Below are 16781 nucleotides of genomic sequence, written 5' to 3'. Positions count from 1 at the left end.
TAACGCTTATAATATTAGGAGTAAAAGGTTTGGTCATACTATAATGCAATATAAAGCTGAGAACAGTGAAAATAGCCCAGACAAATACAAACTGCGAATGTGAAGGGAAAGTGCATCTGTATCCTGCACGCACAACATGTTGAATCTTGAGGCGGATGGGTGCTGCACCAAACTTGAAGGCTGTAGCCTGGTCTGATGAATCTTGATGACGCACAGATGGTAAGGTCAGAATTTGGCGCCAACAGTATGAATCCATGGACCCAACCTGCCTTGTGTCAATGGTCCAGGCTGGTGGTGGTGGTGTAATGGTGTGGGGAATGTTTACTTGGCACACTTTGGGCCCGTTAATACCAATCAATCATCGCATTAATGCCACAGCCTATTTGAGTAATGTTGCTGACCATGTGCATCCCTTCATGGCCACAATTTACACATCTAATGGATTTTTCCAGCATGATAATGCACCATGTCACAAAGCAAAAGTTGTCTCACTGGTTTCAGGAACATGACAATGAGTTCACTGTTCAGTGGCCTCCCCAGTCACCAGATCCAAATCCAATAGAACACCTTTGGGATGTGGTAGAACGGGAGATTCGCAGCATGAATGTGCAGCTGACAAATATTTTTGTAATGAGTGTTTGAGTGAAACTGGATATTCAATTAACAAAATTTGTAGGACAGAACATGATTTTATAAATTGTGAATTGATTGGATGAAAAGTGGCCTTTCCATACCAGAATGGAGCCATGTCTGAATGAGTTTGCTAAAACAATGTCTAAATAGCTTTTGGCCCATGGTTAACAATCCAAAAGCCTGCATGGCCCAGGTGAGAGCAGTGGAAAAGGAAAGTCGTTTCAAGAGGCAGAGCAAGTTAATACATTTTGATAAGGATCACAGACTTAAAGTTGCACATAGTACTTTTAAAATGCATGCATAAAATCATGACCATTTTCATCCAGTCATAAGTAGCCTCATAAAAGCTGTTTTATTCTACATGGGGAAAAAGGTCCTTTGATGTGGGCAGCCATGTTGGGCTCTAAATGTCGGTAACTGCCCTCTTATTGGACACTTTCACTCATGGATTGAATTGACCATGGCTGTATGAGAAGGGGGAATTTCTACAATGACTTCTGTAACTGTAAAACTACTGTGTGTGAATGATGCTACTTCCATGCCCCTAGGCATCAGTGCAAGTCCAAGACTTAAACAATAATTACAGCATACACCTTTAATAATGTGCATAGAGATGTTCACAATAACACCAAAAACACTTGTCCATTTATGATTTCATGTTCACTTTAAAGAAACAAACTTGCGATTTTATCTTCTCTTCGTTCTTCCTTCCCCCATCACTATTAAGTTCAGTGAGGGAGTCATGGCAGAGGTGATGTTTCTACTGTGACCTACCATGAGCAATGAATGCAAACTTCGAGGGGGATCAACTGAACCTCATCACCTCACTGGGCACACAGACACGCGCAGACATCCTCACATGCCTGGTACACCTTGCAGGTAGCTCATGCGTGTGAAGGAATAGCTGACTGAGCAGAATTGAGCACAAACCTTTCTGGGATCTCGATGTCCTTGCTGTCAGGACAGTTAACTTCCTGTGCTGCTCTGACCTCTTGAGCTGTGTGTGTGTGTGTGTGTGTGTGTGTGCACGCGCTTATGAATGATGCAGCCAATGTGCTGAGGAGCATTGGTGAGTTTGTAGAACGTGTCTGTTTTAAGAACAAAGTGTGTGTGTGATTGTGTGTAAATGTGTTAGACTTTTACACCATTCAGAAATGTCTTTTTAAGGCTTTTTCTGTGTCTGTCTCGACTACATTCAGTTCTCAGACATGGAAGCAATTTAATTAGTAAAACAGTCATTACTGCATTGGGGAAAATTGTTTCATGGTTTTGGTAATAAGTTCTCTTCTATGGAGAATGTGGCTAGGCATGTCAGAACTAGCCTTCAACATGCGTATCATCAGAAATCCTTATTTTTATCATCTTACATCTTTACATCTAAAAAAAAAATCCTTTTTTTGGAGGATTTATGAAAAATGAAATCAACACATTGTCACTGTTCAGCATTAAGATGGCTATAAATTATAAACCCACCTTCTCTGGCCCAGACAGGACTGGCAAAAAGTGCTCTTCACTGACGAGTCACGGTTTTGTCTCACCAGGTGTGATGGTCAGACTCGTGATTATCGTCGAAGGAATGAATGTTACTCAGGCCTGTACTCTGGGGCGGGATCGATTTGGAGGTGGAGGGTACGTCATGGTCTGGGGCAGTGTCACAGCATCATCGGACTGAGCTTGTAGTCATTACAGGCTATCTCAGTGCTGTGCATTACAGGGAAGACATCCTCCTCCCTCATGTGGTACCCTTCCTGCAGGCTCATCCTGACATGACCCTCCAGCATGACAATGCCACCAGCCATACTGCTCGTTCTGTGTGTGATTTCCTGCAAGACAGGAATGTCAGTGTTCTGCCATGGCCAGCGAAGAGCCCGTCTGGGACCTGTTGGATCGGTGGGTGACGGCTAGGGCCATTTTCTCCCCCCAGAAATGTCAGAGAACTTGCAAGTGCCTTGGTGGAAGAGTGGGGTAACATCTCACAGCAAGAACTGGCAAATCTGGTGCAGTCCATGAGGAGAAGCACTGCAGTACTTAATGCAGCTGGTGGCCACACCAGATACTGACCGTTACTTTTGATTTTGACCCCCCCCCCCCATTTTGAAAAAGTTACATCACCTTTTAAATGACAACTTGCTCTACCCATATGAGTGACATGTTTGGTCAAAGCGGGAACCCTGTGGCTGGTTTGTTATAGACCCGAGTGGTTTAAGGACTGAGAGGTCTGGGTTTGGGCATTTTTCATCCTTGTGAGTCAGCGGTCTAAAATGCCTTTTGTTTAAATGATGACTGCATAACACTATTTGCAGGCCTAAATCCTCTTGTTCATTTTCCGCCTTGCTCATCCATTGCTGTGATGTGATCTGACTTTGCTAACCTGCTGACACTGAGCATGTTAGTTGTTCTAAAAAAAATTTTTTGTCATTCGCCACATTGTCATTTTATTTTTCCCATCTTGCCTTCTGTCCACAGCGAGGATGTGTACTGTAGAGACAAAGAGGGGAGGGTTGTTGCTGGCAACACACGTTTCGGTGGAATGTTTGGAGTCTGTTGCCAAGCAATGCGGCAGGTTTTATTTTACGATTACGTCCTCCGACCAGCAGCTTGTTGCAATTAGCATTGTCGTTTGTGGAAGGAGGGCGGGCGGGCGGGCGGGTGGGTGGGTGTGCATACAGTATTTCTGTTTATTTGACTGATTACGCTCCTGCGTTTTCTTCACAAGATGTTCACTTGTTTACTTTTTAACACTGCCTGTTGCTTTTAACATCTAACTTTTTTTTTTCTTTTTTTTTTCTCTGTTTCTTTGCTATCGGTTCTTTTGCTTGATTCAGTGAGGGGGGGCTGAGGGGTGTTGCATGAGTTTTAAGGGTCCCCCCTATAAGAAAAACAGGGAAATATCATTATTGCCCTTTTTATAACTTTTTTTTCCTTCATCTAACTTAGTTATTTAAAACTAATTTTACATCTGAAATTTCTGAACTCTGAAACATGCAGTTTTTGTTGAAGCATTTACAGAATTGGTCTGACACAATCTATCCTCGTCTTCACAAGAAAAGTGTAAAGAGATTACTTAAATTTACATTCACACAACAGAGCACATTCAATATATCACCGATAGGCTATTCGGAATTAGTTTAATAAAACTTATCTTGTCTAAGGACTGCTCTGAAAAAAACATACTTGTTTTAACCTCTTTGCTTACCGGCAAGGTTTTTATACAAGTCAATGCAACTGTGCTGTAGGCCTCCTTTAAATAAGCATTTTGAGGTACTTTACAAGGGGAAGGAGTAGAAAGCATATTTATGTAATTTTCAAACCATATGTAGTAGGGTTGTCAAATAAAATTTCGAATATTCGTCAAATTTAAGAAATTTAATATGCTAAAACTGCATTTGAGTTTTGGATGTGTGCCAAGCACTGACTTTAAGATCGACCGCATTCTTGCGCTAAAGCTAGACACAGTGCAACAAATACAGTTTAACAAAGCAAGTGTCTCAAAATGCTTTTTAAAGTTCTTTTTAATTAGACACATCTTAAAAACATCACACTCCTGCACGAGATGCTGAATAAACAAAAGCAAAGGCGTTCGTCTAGCGCGCATTTGCATAGAAAAACAAAAGGATGGTTGCAAAAGCGTTTGGTGTGAACAACCCCTTACAGTTGGTGGCGGTACTTGGCCATTGCATCTTGCTCTATGCGTTTCTCAGATTAAGCAGTGTTTTTTTTTTTTTTTGTTTTTTTTACTCTGTCAGGAAAGATTCAACTTGGAAATGTCTCTCGATTCTCGCATTCTGTTCCATTACTGTTGTGTACCGTCTGTTTGAACAGCCCCTGGCCTGTGCTCATAGTCTGAGCTGCTTCACCACTGAGTTCAGCTGAAAACCATTGCTGTCTTTGAATATAGCTGCTCTATATACAACTAGGGGTGGGTAAAAATATTGTTTTTCCAATTAATCGCGATCATTTAAACAATCTCTAGCAATTCTTAAATCCCTACGATGAGAGGAAGTCACTCGCATTTGCAACCAAATTTCGCACTATGCGACTAAAGTGAATCTATTTGGCAACTGGCTGGTAACTGGCTGGTAAATTTCAGATTTCACTCACCAGTAATTGTGTAGTTTAGTCGTGAAATGTTCCACAGCGAGGTCCTTTCACATTATGTTGAGTAAAAGTTATGTAATGGGTGTCCAAGACTAGATCCACGCAAACCATTTGTCTTTGAATACAGTCTCTTTTGATACACTTTCTGTTCTTTACAGTCAGTTGTTGATCAAACAATTATAAAAAATAAAACAAAACTTTGATTCTAATCATGCATCGCACAGATGAGGTAAAGCCATTAGAGTCCTCCTAGTTAACATGTACTCATTTAAAGGCGCTGTTTACAGAAACGCCGCTTTTTATTAAAGAGGCCGTACCGGTTTTAGTATGTGTTCAACAAATCAATGTAAATACTTGTAAATGGAACAAATTATGCAATTTAACAATAAATATGTAACAAAATATGAAATACAGTATAATATCTTATTGATTGATTTGAATGTATTTGTTCATTTTTAAAAAGCCAAAATGTGACAAATAATGAAAAGGTGATTTAAAGAATTGGTAAAATTAATATATATTTTTTTTTAATGTACCTAGTTAAAAGGTCCTCTGTATAATGAACAGCATTAGCTGGGAGAATTTATTTTCTATGCAAGGAAAAAGGGACATTATAACTGAAATAAACCCATATGAATCGAGAGTTCTTAAATTTTTTTGTAAATTTACTTTTGAGTGAATTTTAGAAAAAGTAATGATTTTTTTTAAAACCAGTGGCTTCCTAAAACACAATATCAATGTTTGGGTCTGTGAGGGTTAAGGGAATGGAGAAGATTGGAGATTAAAACCAGATATTTTGCTTTGTTTGAAGTGTTGCTTTGACCGGACCAAAATGACGTGGTTCCATGAGGAGCTGGTTTTTATTCTCTATTCAGGTCAGCCATCGGCCAGCTATCATACATGAAAATGGTCCATCTGTCCTATGGGTGGTTTTGATGGTCTTCAGCTGAGACTCTGGGTTCTTCTGATGAACAACAACTTGTAATTTGGTTTTCTATGGTGCTAAAGCTTTGCTATCTAGGCAACACAACATAACACATGCATTCTGGCAACAATGCAGTTTAGCATGTGACTGGAACCTGAGATCATACTTGCTCTATTCCAAAAGCTGCCTAAATAGTCATGTCACCTAATAAGTGACCGATTTGGAACTCTACACAGGCTGCAACTCCAACTTTGGCTCTACTTAAGTTTGATGTTAGCATGTTTATATTTTTCAGCATAAAAATTACGTGCACACAAACATCAGGTAAAGTTCCATTTTTAACTACAATGGAAGTTTTTGTTTGCATCCTGTTTCATGAAGGCTGAGTTTTCGGACATCCACTTAACATATTTGCATACTGTGTAGCCAACAAGTATGCATATTCAGATGTGAGGAAGGTGTCTTACAAAGCAACATACCTTTTGCCTAACTTTTTGGAACAGCCTTGGCATCAGGAGCGACTATAATGCCTATAATCACCCAAACTCAAAGTGAAAATTATAATTTACTCACCATGTTATCCTAAAATGACTTTTTTCTTTTGTGGAACAGAGATGATGATGTTTAACAGAATGCTAGGGACCGATAGCCTTGGTCACCATTCACTTTCATTGTGGGGGGGAAGAGATGTAATGAAAGTGAATGGTAACTAACTTCCACTTTATTCCGTGGAACATAAGTCATACAGGTTTGGAACAACAAAAGTGTGAGTAAATGACGGCATTTTTGGATGAAATATCCTATTAAAATACTGTCTCTATAGGGAGCTCGCTAATTTCTGGAACAGTGCAACGGAGCGTGTGCATCTCATTCATTGGAAATTTCTGCAGATGACTGATGTGAAGTAGATCCAAATTCCATTATCTCCCCATAGAACATATTCACTTGCCTCAGCTGCCACACGTTAGAGGCCGCACGCGTTTGTTGCATGTTTGCGTGTATAAATGCAGTATGTCACAGATTCAGATGTCGTTAGCTCAGCTGTCTGGGTGTAATAAGACCCACGGGTTGTCCTCATGTGGCCTTCAGTGTGTCTTTGGCATCTTTAAGCTCTCTCTCTCTCTCTCTCTCTCTCTCTCTCTGCGCTCATTTCACCCACACCCGCTTTCAGACATAACTAAGCTTTTGTTGAAAAGAGTAAAAAAATTAAGGACCAAGCGATGTAAGGTACGCTGCGGAAAGGGAGGAGAACAGGGAGAGGTTTGTGTTGAATGCTCATGTTCTTATTTTTAAGCCCTTTTGGGCCTAATGGGCAGACCGACCAGCACAAACATTGTTCTGTGCATCACCAAGTCAGCCTGGCTTTTGTTATTTTCCAGCTCTTGCCTGCCGTGACTTCATTGTTCCTGACCCATTTTCAGACCTTTTATTTTAGAAATCACTTGCAAGATGGTTTTTGCAGTAAGTTGAATGCTAAATTTAGTCTCCAGTCCAACGAGGTTTTTTTCTTTTCTTTCTCTGCTTTTACAGCACAACAAATTTACAGCCACTTACCAATGTGGTATGGTGGATAAAAAGTCTCTCTTCCTCAGACGCCTAGGCAAAGGGGAATTGACTTTCTAGTTAGGAATTAGGAGCAGAGTTAAGAGACCTTGGCATCTGATTGATCGGCGCTTGAACGGGATAAAAACAGATTTGTCAATTGAGATGGTGTTCAAGAGCTCTTTTAAACAAGGCGTCAGCAGTAGCTGCTCCAGTGTACTGACTTGGTAGCGAAGTGCCAGTACTTTTGACATCAAGTCGATACTAGAATTAAAAAAAGACTACCATCATTCTACAGTTTCCTCACGCTGTCTTAATGACATGCGGCTCTTATTTTATTTTTTTTTACTCTTAACTGGGTGATTCACAAAACCTTTCAAGAAAATGTCCTGGTCCTGTTTCACTCAAATCAAAAACACATTGTTTTGCATGTAGAAAATGAAGCCTATTTTTAGGGCCATTTAAGAGTTTACATTGTGACGATAATTTCATGAGTTAGTAAAGGAGAGTCTTAGTAAAGGTGATGGTAAATAAAGAGTTCACAGCATCAAAATGTGTGTTATGAGACATTATAAGCAGTTGTTTTTACTAATTACTAATGAGGTTTGTAATCACTATCAAATCCCCCCCTTTTTTTTGTTTTTTTGTGACGGTGTGTAGAAGACTGTGGATCAGAATTGAGAAACTATTATCAGTTTTCAATCAAATTGCTGTGTAATTTAACAATTTCTTCCAAAAACAAATCATCAGAAATATGCTTTACACTGTAACTCTTCATTCTAGCCCACGTAATTATCCATTCATTGGATAACTTTTTCACGCATTTTTTGGCAAACTCCCATTCCTTCCTATGGGGAGTTCTGCAGAGCTTGGCCAAGCAAGCAACCGTAACCAAGGGGGCGGAGCTTAGCAAAGGGTCAGTTGTCATTATCGCAATAAAAGATGGCCATTATGATATTCTCATTACAATTTAAAAAATGTTCACATTGCGGTGAAGTATTTATGCATAAAGTAGGTATTACTTTGGAACCTTTTTCTCTCTCTCTCTCTGATTTAAAGTGTGTGTTGTGTAATACAGTAAAAAAAAAATGACTTGCTGTAATGAGTCATCATTGAAAATGATGTGAATAGTCAATGTTAAATGTCATATGCATTACGTTGATAAGAATTGGGGGCTAATTTGTGCTTTTGTGTCCTAAAAATGTCACAGTGTAAAAAATCTTAATGGCCCTAAATGTAGGCTTCCTTTTGCTTTTATACAAAATTATAAATTTAATAATGATTTGGGGTTAAATATGACCAAGACATTTTCTTGACAAATTTTGAGTGAGAATCACCAAAATGCATATTTGTAGAGTGCGAATTGTCAAATGCACTTCTCTTTCAAAATGCCTGTCTTGGCAAGGTATTAGGTAAACTAAAATGGTAAAATACAATTAATGTCTTCAGTGCATATAAACTGGTGGTATTTTTGCAGTCATGACACTCCTAGACCTGACTAATATTTATTTTCTCTCTCTTTGCCTTTTTTTTTAGGGGTGGCATATGGCAGTCAGGTTGTCGTCCCCCCCAAGATAAATGCAGTGTTGGGCAAGAACGTCACCCTCAGCTGTAGGGTGCAGGTGGATACCAACCTCAGCCTAACCCAGAGCTCCTGGGAGAGGAAGCTGCCCACTGGCTGGGTGACAATGGCTGTGTACAACCCCATGTTCGGCATCTCCATTCCTCCAGAATATGAGCGCCGCCTGTCCTTCCGCTCGCCCTCTGCACACGACGCCACCATTGTGCTGGAAGACGTGGGTTTCGCTGACATCGGCGTGTACACCTGCAAGGTGGCCACCTTTCCGCTGGGTAACACGCAAGCCTCCACCACCATCAGTGTGCTAGGTAACAATAGACGACGAGTGTGTTTTTGTGATGTGCATGAGTATGTGTGTCAGTGCTCAGTTTTTGTTTTGTTTTTTCTGCTGGCTCAGTTGGGGGAAAAATTTATTCAGCAATGTATTTTTATTTTTTATTTACCAAAATATAAATTTTTCATTAACATGAGAATTGTTCAATATGTTAATTATTTCTCCTATCCTAGCTTAAAATTTAGAAACAACTGTAAGCCATTCGTAGCTTGATTTCCCCAAGAAGTGTAAACACTGGCTCTGTGGTGCTATCAAAAAATTGCTTTTCTTAGTTTGAACATCCTGACCAGTCTGACACAGCAAGATTTGCTCAACCATTGGTGTGAGTTTGGGGCCAGACTGTTTGTCCTACCAATAAAAGATGGTATGAGTGTTAGGGAAACCTGTTTGAAAACTGTTGCTATTTTTGCAATTTTGTTCATTGTTGCTAGAAGCATAGAAGTTACACACTTGCTTTTTATATAAAAAAAAAAAAAATTCTTTACAGTTTTTAATTTGCATTATTACACGGGTCGATGAAATACTTGATTCTGATTGGTCAATGGTGCCATTTAGCGGTTTGATATTTCTGAGTAACAACTGCACTTCCAGGGATTAAGACATATCAGACCGCTCATCCGGGTTTTGCAAGTCATCTTTCCTACTTCTCGTATCACCGTGCGATCTCTACAAGTAAGATAATAAAACAATAGAATAACTCAAATAAATGTTTAATGTCCGTTTTTTGTGTGTGTGTATTTGGCAAGTAGTCTTATAAGATGGATAATGAAGAGTCAGATGTTAATTTTCACAAAATAAACTCCAACAGAACTCCGACACAAATTGGAGGTGGAATTCGGCAGTTCAGCATTTTTTTTTTTTTTTTTTTGCATAATTTCAACAAATCAATATTTATTTATTTTTTATTTTTTTATTTACTAGCTGTGTAATAAGTGGGATAATGTACAGTCAGCAGGTTATCGCAAAACAAACCCCAACAGGGGTTCGCGACCGCTTTGCGTCGGGATGAATAGTAGGGATGCACCGATCTGATACCTGGATCGGTATCTGTTCCGATACTGACGTTTTTAAATGGATCTGGTATTGGTCTGACAAGCCCGGTCCAAATCTGATACTGTGCGTTAGTCATGTTCGTTACTGTCAAGCTCCAAAAATGACATAAAAGGACCATAGAAACACCATTAAAGTTGTTCATATGACTTGTGCATTTTATTCAGAGCCACTTGAAGACGTGCATTAGCTATGTGAATCGCAGTAGGCTGTGTTTAATAAGTAAATAGTATTTTATAGTAATTTATAGTATGCACGCGCTGTACTAGCACGTTAGTGAGTGGTGCTGCTCTGTTGGCACATAAGCACAAGCAGCCCTAGGTGATTTCACTCACGGCTATTTTTAGCTTCACGCAGTGTGCAATATTTGAGTGCTACTCACGAACAACATCTCCGATGTAGATGCTCAGTAGTTCGGTTCACTTATAATATGCATTTAGAACGGCATTGGAGGTGCATTTTACCAGAATTTGGATAAGCGAATTAAACTACTGTGAACTTGCCTACAAACAGACGCACTTGCAGGACTTCCTGGAGAGTTTAGAATGTCAAAATAAAAGCGTGAGGGTTTAAAAAGTGCACAATTTAAATATATTACTGTTGTATGTAAAATGAAGTCAATAATAATATTAACAATGTAGTATTATTATTATTATTATTATTATTATTGTCGTCATTAGGATTTGTTTTACAATTTATAACAAGTTGAATGGGTTCCAAAAAATAATGAAAAGTGAATGAAAAGTGGATTGATGTCTTACAACTAAATTTAACGAGATCTGAATCCTTTAAAGTCCAGATGCAAGGAAAAAATAAAACACTGGTTTCTTTTCTACTGAAGATTTAAAGACTGGAATTACTGCTAATTTTGCTGCTACATTATACAGTATACTAGTTAATAATAGTGTTTCTTAAGCTATACATTTATATTGAAATAATGTGTAGTTAGAGGTTTGTGTTTCTTTTACATATTAAAGAGCAACCCCAATTAGTTCCACACAATAATGTAAAGAGATTCTAAACTGATAATGCAAAAAAACACTGGTATCGGCTTGGGATCGGTATCGGCCGATACTGAGATTTCCAATATCGGAATTGGATCAGAAGAGAAATTGGTATCGGTGCATCCCTAGTGAATAGACCACTGCTTATTGGTTTAAGTGGGCAAGTATGCACTGTGTGCGAGAGAGAGGAAGAACTTTAGGAGAAATTACAGGGCAGGAATGAAAGCAGTGTTTTGGGAAATAGTCCAGCTCTTCCAGTGAACATTATTTTGAACCCCTAGAGCACATCTGCTCTGAACTTGCAGATACTGAATAAGTGGTGTGCTGTTGTGATCTGGGTGTACAAGGTAACGAGGAAGTTTGCAAGCGTAATGCCTTCTATTAGGTGTATTAATTATGTATTATGATGCGAGGGTGTGTGGAGAATTGCTCTTCCCTCGGTGAGCACAAGATGAAGGTTACAGTAGTACATGAGATGTAGACAGAAGTAGAGTGAATATTCATGAAGAGAGATGAATTGGGCTGCGCAGTTGGAGAAAATGGAATATGAACGACCATATTAAGATTTTTTTTTTCTTTTTTTTTTGTTTTTTTTTTCTCTCCTTGCCTTTTTAGTTTGCTTTTGGGGGGGGGACTTTTAATACAAATAGGGTTGGGAGGGTTACTTTTGAAATGTATTCCACTACAGATTACAGAATACATGCTGTAAAATACAATTTGTAACATTTCATTAGATTACTCAAGGTCAGTAACATATTCTAAATACTTTGGATTACTTCTTCAGCACTGGTAGATTTTTTTCACTTGTTTTGACTATAAAAACTCTGCCAGTACCGTAAGACAAAATACACGTTAAAAATACATTCTCTGAAAAACATAAATATCTTATGCAGTGTTGTTTCTAAAACAAGATAAATCTAATTTATCTTGTTTTAATGATTTTTAGATATTTGAGGAAAACAATACAAAAATTAAGAATATGATTTTTGCCCTAATATCAAAGGTCTTACTAGGAAAAAGAAATAATGATACAGCATGAATTTTCTTGATTAAAAAAAAGTATGTCTTAATCATTACAGAATGATCAATGTATTTACATGCATTCTGTTTGTATGCAGGGTACCTTTTTAAGATGCTGACCATCTCATTCGCATATGCGTGTGCGGTGTAATTAGAGTTACTACTCAGTCTGTGTGCAGCTGCAGGAGGATGATGACCGATCTGATCTCCCTGACCTTTATTAAACTTATGTTTTGTGACACTAATGGTTTTTTAATTTTCTCATGTATGAGAAGAGCTTGCAGCCTGTGTATCTGCCATTAAATGTGTGGAATACAGACTTTTGCTGTTTGTCTCCGTGATTTGTCGGACTAAACCATTTATCTCTGGGGAAAAGCGTTACAGTGCCTGGTAACATGTACATGTAAAATGGCTAGAAATAGCATTTTAGCTTAGCATAAAGCTGACAATTTACACAGGGTTTATTTCTATTTCTTCTGCTCCAAACTTATTTAAAACTAACTTCTCTGTCTGCTCGTATGAATGTAACCCATCATAAGAAAGTGTTTCACTGCTGTGGGGGCAGATGGATGGAAAGTGGTGGTGTAATGAGGGAGGGGGAACACGCGCTGAGCTATAATTGGATCGTGTGTGTGTGTGTGTGTTTGTTGCCCTCTGCTTTTGGGATCCACTGCACTTCAGGGTCAAGGATGTCGATGCAAGATCTTTTTGAATTTGTTGTTTAAAGGGACAGATGAGAGTTGGCGCGCACAGCCACACGGGCGTGGAGCACATACTGTACACTCAAAGACACTTTTGACATGTCACTCGCACACTACGTTCAAGTTGAATGAATCTGTAATGGTACAAAGACCACAGCTGCTACTGTTCTCTCTGAAGGTCAGCTGCCAATGTTAATACTTTGCAAGATAGGTAGAGACAGAAAACCTATGAGAGAGTGAGAAACAAAGGTTAGTGAATGAGTCTGTACAGGGCCGTCACATAAATTCAAGGGGCCTGGGACCACTACACAACTTGATTTTAAAGGGATCATTTACCCAGTTATTACATTTTTCTACTTTCTGTGAAATGCAAAAGGAGAAATTAAGAATGGTCTGGTCGCTCTTTTACATGCAATTTAAAATGAATGGGGGCTGAAGCTTTCAAGCTTTAAGGAGACAAAAGCCCATACAATTTAGAATGGTGTGAGTGAAGGATCACAGAATTTTCCTTTTTGGGTGAGCTTTCCTTTCATGAATAGCGCAATTTAATGTTTTACGAAATGATTTGCCTGGTTATCACAGATTACATGAAGTTTAGGAAATGAGATTCACCCATTAATAATCAGGGATGCAAACTACTCGCTTTTCCGCTAGTCACCTTTTCAAGCTAATTTGCCCAAATTGTTTTGTAAAATTTTCTACATTTTTCCTTATTAAAATCACTTAGTGTTATTTTAAGCTTAAACACTTTAAGCATTAAATCCAACAAAAAAGCTTTAGAAACAACAAAAAATATATCTAGAACAACAGCTGACTTTCTCACCTTTCACCTTTTTTTTTTTTTTGTTTTTTTCGCACCAGAGTTTGCATCCCTGAATGTGTGTTGGGGTTTTTTTTTTTTTTTTTTTTTTTTTTTACAAGGATGGGAAGTATCAATTAAATTTAGTGAGAAATAATCACAATATATAATTTATATGATTGTATCGACAGCACGTGCTCCACACATGCTACATTTCTGTCAGCCACGGCAAAGCTCAGCTTTCCAGCCCTGAACACTAAGGGATTCATAATGGCTCGCGCGCACAAGCATCGCCCCTTCGCCCCTACAATGTAAACTGGATAAGCCATTAAAACAAATAATTTCATAATCTCTGGAAAAGCACTTAGTGCTTTCTGATGAGAAACAAAGGCCGCACATGGCCGGTACTTACCACTTTTTTTTTTTTCTCTTTTTTTTTTTTTTCTCTCTCAAAGTAAATCTAATACTTCCAGTCATCCTTATCAGTTTATGAATTTTATTGGCTTTGGTACCAGAGTGATTCTTAATGCTGAAGGGGATCAGCTTTATTTGCATTGTACTTTCATCTAAATGGATTTCCTTTTAGCTCTGTTCATTATCTTCATACATCTTTGTAGTAATGGGATGTGTGCGTCGTCTTGCATTAAAGCACAATGAAACCCAAGAGGAACTGTTTAAATTTGCTACATTAAAAGAGAGTTCACCCAAAAATGAAAATTCTGTAATTTACTCGCCCTCATGATGTTCCAGACCCATATGACTTTCTACTGTGATCATTGCATCTTTTTTTTCCATACCATGAAAGTGAATGGTGACTGAGGCTATACATATTTTGTTTCACGAAGGAAAAGTCAGCTAGGCCTTTAACTTAATTTCTCTTTCGCTCTCAGTGGAACCAAAGGTGTATGTCTCAGCTGGATCTACCGCTCTGATCGATGGCGGAAATGAAACAACGGTGGCCACCTGCATTTCGGAGAGGGCTCGGCCTCCTGCCGACGTCTCCTGGGAGACGAATCTGTACGGTACTTCCGAGGCCCACATGCAGGACGACGCCAATGGCACCACTACGACCCGGGTGCACTACACCTGGAAGCCCACCCGTCACACCCAGGGTAACACGCTAACATGCGTGGTAAAACATCCTGCCCTGCAGAGCGACTTCAGGATCCCCTACATTGTCAACGTGCAGTGTGAGTATCCGACACATTTGAAGACCAGGCAAAATTGCCAGACAAGCAGAGTTTACTAGACTGTGTTGACGTATTTCCAATTGAAACAGGAAGTTTGGGTGGCACTTATCAAAGAGATTGTTCCTTAGCCAATAAGCTTTAGTTATATTGTGTCTCAGACGTGAAATATGATTTGCAACGTGCTGGTTGATTGCAGGTGGATAAAAGGGGGATGGACATTGACACTAGATAGCGTTTGATTGGACAAAATCTGTGAAGTGCAATATTTTTGGTTCCTTCTTCCTGAAAGACTGTAGGTTTTATTGTGTATATCAGTTAAGTGAATTTGTCAACATTTAAGAATACACTGGCATATGGATGACCTCAAAGCTAACACCGTTTTTAACCTTTTTTGCACATTTTATTCAGAATGTGATGAGTACGCATGTACAGGTGCATCTCAATAAATTAGAATGTCGTGGAAAAGTTCATTTATTTCAGTAATTCAACTCAAATTGTGAAACTCGTGTATTAAATAAATTCAGCGCACACAGACTGAAGTAGTTTAAGTCTTTGGTTCTTTTAATTGTGGTGATTTTGGCTCACATTTAACAAAAACCCACCAATTCACTCTCTCAAAAAATTAGAATATGGTGACATGCCAATCAGCTAATCAACTCAAAACTCCTGCAAAGGTTTCCTGAGCCTTCAAAATGGTCTCTCAGTTTGGTTCATTAGGCTACACAATCATGGGGAAGACTGCTGATCTGACAGTTGTCCAGAAGACAATCATTGACCCTTCACAAGGAGGGTAAGCCACAAACATTCATTGCCAAAGAAGCTGGCTGTTCACAGAGTGCTGTATCCAAGCATGTTAACAAAGTTGAGTGGAAGGAAAAAGTGTGGAAGAAAAAGATGCACAACCAACCAAGAGAACCGCAGCCTTATGAGGATTGTCAAGTAAAATCGATTCAAGAATTTGGGTGAACTTCACAAGGAATGGACTGAGGCTGGGGTCAAGGCATCAAGAGCCACCACACACAGACGTGTCAAGGAATTTGGCTACAGTTGTTATATTCCTCTTGTTCAGCCACTCCTGAACCACAGACAATGTCAGAGGCGTCTTACCTGGGCTAAGGAGAAGAACTGGACTGTTGCCCAGTGGTCCAAAGTCCTCTTTTCAGATGAGAGCATGTTTTGTATTTCATTTGGAAACCAAGGTCCTAGAGTCTGGAGGAAGGGTGGAGAAGCTCATAGCCCAAGTTGCTTGAAGTCCAGTGTTAAGTTTCCACAGTCTGTGATGATTTGGGGTGCAATGTCATCTGCTGGTGTTGGTCCATTGTGTTTTTTGAAAAGCAAAGTCACTGCACCCGTTTACCAAGAAATTTTATAGCACTTCATGCTTCCTTCTGCTGACCAGCTTTTTAAAGATGCTGATTTCATTTTCCAGCAGGATTTGGCACCTGCCCACACTGCCAAAAGCACCAAAAGTCGGTTAAATGACCATGGTGTTGGTGTGCTTGACTGGCCAGCAAACTCACCAGACCTGAACCCCATAGAGAATCTATGGGGTATTGTCAAGAGGAAAATGAGAAACAAGAGACCAAAAAATGCAGATGAGCTGAAGGCCACTGTTAAAGAAACCTGGGCTTCCATACCACCTCAGCAGTGCCACAAACTGATCACCTCCATGCCACGCCGAATTGAGGCAGTAATTAAAGCAAAAGGAGCCCCTACCAAGTATTGAGTACATATACAGTAAATGAACATACTTTCCAGAAGGCCAACAATTCACTAAAAATGTTTTTTTTATTGGTCTTATGATGTATTCTAATTTTTTGAGATAGTGAATTGGTGGGTTTTTGTTAAATGTGAGCCAAAATCATCACAATTAAAAGAACCAAAGACTTGAACTACTTCAGTCTGT

The 16781-nt window shown here is 39.2% G+C and overlaps 1 protein-coding gene across 2 annotated transcripts in view; it reads left to right on the top strand.

Annotated features, from left to right (window-relative positions):
- LOC127428501 (nectin-3-like protein) overlaps nucleotides 1-16781 on the top strand; it is an 84418-nt gene that overhangs the window by 24737 nt on the left and 42900 nt on the right. For both annotated transcript variants that reach the window (XM_051676924.1, XM_051676923.1), the window contains exons 2-3: nucleotides 8735-9085; nucleotides 14576-14875. In XM_051676924.1, coding sequence (XP_051532884.1) covers nucleotides 8735-9085; nucleotides 14576-14875 — 651 coding nt within the window. The remainder of the gene's footprint in view (nucleotides 1-8734; nucleotides 9086-14575; nucleotides 14876-16781) is intronic.

This window comes from Myxocyprinus asiaticus, chromosome 38 (assembly GCF_019703515.2).
Source record: "Myxocyprinus asiaticus isolate MX2 ecotype Aquarium Trade chromosome 38, UBuf_Myxa_2, whole genome shotgun sequence".
NCBI classification, from domain to species: domain Eukaryota; kingdom Metazoa; phylum Chordata; class Actinopteri; order Cypriniformes; family Catostomidae; genus Myxocyprinus; species Myxocyprinus asiaticus.
This window is presented reverse-complemented; position numbering and strand designations above follow the sequence as displayed.